The sequence below is a fragment of the Entamoeba invadens genome (assembly GCF_000330505.1).
Source record: "Entamoeba invadens IP1 unplaced genomic scaffold scaff_1105074724651, whole genome shotgun sequence".
NCBI lineage: Eukaryota > Evosea > Mastigamoebida > Endamoebidae > Entamoeba > Entamoeba invadens.
In genome coordinates, this window is record NW_004443699.1 from 56884 (window position 1) to 61423 (window position 4540).

At 35.1% G+C, this 4540-nt stretch overlaps 2 protein-coding genes across 2 annotated transcripts; one reads left to right on the forward strand and one right to left on the reverse strand.

Annotated features, from left to right (window-relative positions):
• Positions 1 to 574: 574 nt before the first annotated feature.
• Positions 575 to 995, reverse strand: EIN_131230 (hypothetical protein; the record flags this gene model as incomplete). Its single annotated transcript, XM_004261047.1, has 2 exons — positions 575 to 678; positions 722 to 995. 2 exons carry the CDS (start codon positions 993 to 995, stop codon positions 575 to 577), a joined length of 378 nt encoding a protein of 125 aa, XP_004261095.1.
• Positions 996 to 1511: 516 nt separating this feature from the next.
• On the forward strand, positions 1512 to 3941 carry EIN_131240 (transcription elongation factor SPT5, putative; the record flags this gene model as incomplete). The annotated part of the gene is made up of 1 exon (XM_004261048.1): positions 1512 to 3941. The coding sequence occupies one exon, from the start codon at positions 1512 to 1514 to the stop codon at positions 3939 to 3941; it is 2430 nt and encodes an 809-aa protein (XP_004261096.1).
• Between the last annotated feature and the right edge of the window lie 599 nt (positions 3942 to 4540).

The following is a 4540-nucleotide window of genomic DNA, read 5'->3' on the forward strand; positions in this document are numbered from 1 at the left end:
ACCTTTATGTCGGTGTCCTGGCGGGACAGGAGGGTTGTCAAACATCTGTTACGTGCAGGACTTCAATGTCTTCATCAAAGAATAAGCAACCAACTTCTTTCATTTGATATACTTTTGTTATAACTATATTATTAGTTATAATATATATAACAATATCAGTATAACTATATTATTAATTAGATTTAACTATGAAATTATATTTTTTATTAAATAACTAATAATATTACTTTATTATACTAGATTCCTTATATTTTCAAAAATGTATAAAATAAAATAATTGTTATAATTGTAATATTATTATAATATAATTATAAATTTTTGAAATATTTGGGAAGATCATTTTTAAATAATATTTTTATATTTTTTTTATCAATAATAATTATACTATATTTATATAGTTTATTTTTTATAGTTTCTTTAACATGAAAAATGGTAATTTAAATAGTATTTTAACTAAATATGTAGGTCAGCGATTTTTGAGACTCAAAAGGCACCAAAAAGCTTTTAAAATTGAATTATTGAGGAATTATAGTATAATTAGAAAATATTAATAAATTAACCATAACTATGATAATTACTCGATATCTAAATCAGCATAATCGGTGTTTCCAGTCGGGTGGAATATAGCGCTTTTTCCAGATGATACAACCTCAAGCAAGTTGTTGTAGATGTTACTACCTTTGTGTCATTCCAACTGTCGTGTTAAACATATCAAACAAACTAAACTCACATGTGGCAACAGAGACTAATTCGACTTCATTCTCGTTTGTTACAGTCGCAGTGATTTTAAACGGAACCTCCGTCTCGGCATGTGTTTCTGGGAAGGTGATCGATGTTTGTTGTATTGTGATTTGCTTTCCAACAACGCTCACCTCGAGTGGACCAATTTCACCAGATGCCTGTTTTATGCGAACTAAAAGTATCACTCTCTTTCCGACATGTTCCGAAAGAGAGTTTGGATTGACAAAGATTGCGTTCGATCCAATGTCAGTCATTTTTCTTTTTTAGTTTGTTCTTCTCTTTTTATGTACTTTCTCTTTTTTGTTTATCGGATGTTTGAATTCAGATTTTCAATAAAATGAGACATATTTGAATTTAATTAAACTACCGATATTTTTTTGTTTTTTAAGGTAAAAATGTTTTTTATTTTTTTTGATTAAATTTATATTTTATTAGAATAAATATTATATTAATAAACTATAATTTTAATAAAATTAACATAATTAATAAAATTAAAATAATTTATTATAAATTATTTGTTAAATAATATAGCTCGTTAATTTAATTAATTATTATATAATAACATTTTTGAATAAAAACATTTTATAACAAAGACCTGATGAAAACCTTATTTTTTTATTTCAAATAAATGATATTATTGTATTAAAGATAATACAATCACAACTTATCAATATAGTACAACAAAAAACACGATAAACAAAAAGTGACAAAAGTCAGATTATTGAATAAGAACAATTTCAAAGAACTTGAAAAGAGAACACCAAAACTTGATGTCCGAACACAAAACAAAACGACGTTTGCAGAACGAGTCCAGTGAAGAGGACGAAAATGATGACTTTAGGAAGAACGCGTTTATAGAAGACGAAGCCATAGAAGACGATGAGGACGAGAGTGAAGAGATGCAGATGACCGAACAACAACGGAAAGCTGAGGAAGAAGCACGTCAACGGTATAACCAGCCGAATCGCGCACGCGTGCAATTCTTAGAGAAGATATCTGATCCCAAGAAATACGCTGAAATGGTCGAACAACGCGACGTCGAAGAGAACGAAGAGGTCGAACCACAAGAAGTTGAAGAGAATTTACCGGAGAGAGATTATGATAAAAGCTTTCCCGTCTTTGCTGTGAAGTGTCGTCCTGGCTATGAAACGGACATAGCGATGCGAGTCATGAAGCTGTGGATCACTAATAAGGATCGACCGATGCATATGTTCTCTGTGTTTGTACCTGTAGAAAAGAAAGGAGTGTTGTACGTCGAGGCGCTCGATAAACCGAAGTTTGTCGATGCGTGCGAGGGCGTCAGAGACATTTACGTGAACACGTGCACGCAACTGACTGACGAACAAATTAAGGAACTCCTCATTTCAAGAGTGCCGGATAATATCGAAGTGAACACGTACGTCAGAGTAGCGACGGGGGATTATAAGAATGACATTGGTGTTGTTGTGCAAATCGAAGAGAACAAAAAGATCAAAGTGAGGTTAGTGCCTCGGTTTGATATCCAGAAATATCAGACAATTGCAAAGAAGAAACTCGAACTCATGAAGGAAGAAGACGAAGAGGGCGGGGGAGTGAAGAAAAGACGGTTTAAAGTCGAAGGGAAGAATAACACAAAACAAATGTTCGACCCACAGAAACTCGGAATAGCAGACGCCGTCGAAGAGATTAAAAATGATGACATGGAAGGGGTCACCATATATAAATTCAACGGACAAACGTATTACGACGGGTTTGTGTATAAGTCATTCCCAGTATCTTCACTTCAATTCAACAATATAGTGCCAACAGACGAGGAACTGATTCAGTTCAATGTCGGCAACGAGATGCAAGCGAAGGGGAAATTGCGGTTTGGGAAAACGCGTAATTTCAAAGTTGGAGATTTAGTCACAATTATCAATAGTGACGAGAGAGTGTATGGGAAGAAGAGTAAGATTGTCCAAAGCGAAGGAGAGTTTGTTGTAGTGGTTGGTAATGAGATCAAAGACCCGCTCCGGATGACATTTGCCGATGTTCAAATATACTTCAACAGCGGAGACAGAGTTAAAGTGACTGATGGGATGTACAAAGGTGAAACGGGTATCATCGATTCTTTGAAAGATGATGAAGTGTTTGTACTCACGGATCGCAAAAAGGCGTTAATTGTCGTTTCTATGATCGATATTGAAAACACGAAGGAGATTGGGCAACAGATCAACGAGTTGAATGGTTACTCTGTGAACGACTTTGTTCAATTAAGTTCGGGTGCGGGACTTGTCCTAGAAATTTTGGCTGATAGCAATCGTCTTGTTATATTAAACGACGCCAATCAAACAATCAAAATCGAACCGTCACTAGTCCAAGGGAAGTTTCCTGAAAGACGTGACGCGCGATGTAAAGATTGTAGGAGGAACTTTGTGAGTCTTGGCGACAAAGTGAAGATAGTCGGTGGGAATTATAAAGGGCGTGAAGCGACGCTCATTCATATTTTCCAGTTCAGTAAAGTGTTTTTGACATGTCCTGGTGTGTTAGAGAATAACTCCTATATTGTCGCCCAATCGAAAGAAATACAAGGGCCAAATACATTACATAACGCTGTGGTACAACGACAGGATCGACGGATTGAACGACATGACGATCGAGACAAATTCCAAGAACCAAGAAGTTCACGAGGACTTTCATTCAGAGAGATGAAAGGGAAGAAGGTGACTATTTCTGAAGGGATATACAAGAACTATAAGGGTAAAATAGTTAATATGAAGGGGAATCAATTTGTCATCGAGTTGGACGCTAATCAGAGAAATATCAACCTTGAACAAGAACAATTTAAGGTGCTTGATAACTCGAACAACGGTACATTCCAACGAAGTTATGGCAACTTCCAACAAACGCCATTCACTCCTTCAAGTAACATGATGAGTAATACACCATCTACTCCAGCAACTCCTGGAAGAAACGTATTCACACCAGCGACACCAGCTGTACAAACGCCTTCACAATCTGCATTCACTAATGTTAACCAAACACCACGATTTTTGGCACAAACACCGAAGTATACGGTCAGCACTCCTATGCAGATGGCACCCCCAATGACCCCTGGGGTCGGAAGAATGAGTGACCAACCTCCTATGACTCCCGGCGTTGGAAGAATGACGGACCAACCCCCAAGAACTCCAGCACAACAGTACTTCAAAAGCGAATTTCCACAAACTCCAGGTGAATGATTTTTTGTTGAATTGTGTTGTGTGTATTCTATAGTTGTGATATAATACAATGTACTATAAAATGTTTTAAACAATAATTATTAATTAATATATTATATTATAAATTATAGTTAATTACCACTTTTCCAAATTAAATTATCACCTTTTAATAAATGAATTATAAATATTACAAATATAGTTATTTGTGAATGGATATAAAACCATTTTAATAGTTTTGTTTTCCATTCCAAGCAACGACTTTGTTTACCATTTGTTAGTGCAATGGTTTACAACCCCGAGTAAAATATCAATTATAATTCAAAAAGAAAAAGTTGCAAAAAAAGGAAGAAACTTTTGTTGAATTGTAATTTGATCCAAATTTACAGAACTTTTTTACTCTTTTTGCTTCTCCGTTTTTAAGAAAATCTCTTTTCAAAAATCTTACAGAAACATTCTTAGACGTATTAATAAAAATAGAGGAATGGAGTGTCATAACCCGTTCCCAAAACGCCAGAAGTCTTCTACTTCCTCAAAACGCAAAAAGGTGAGGAAACTGTAATAATCGATAAAGATGGACTGCCCGGAACGCGTAGAATATTTATTCATCGAACCCGTCGGAA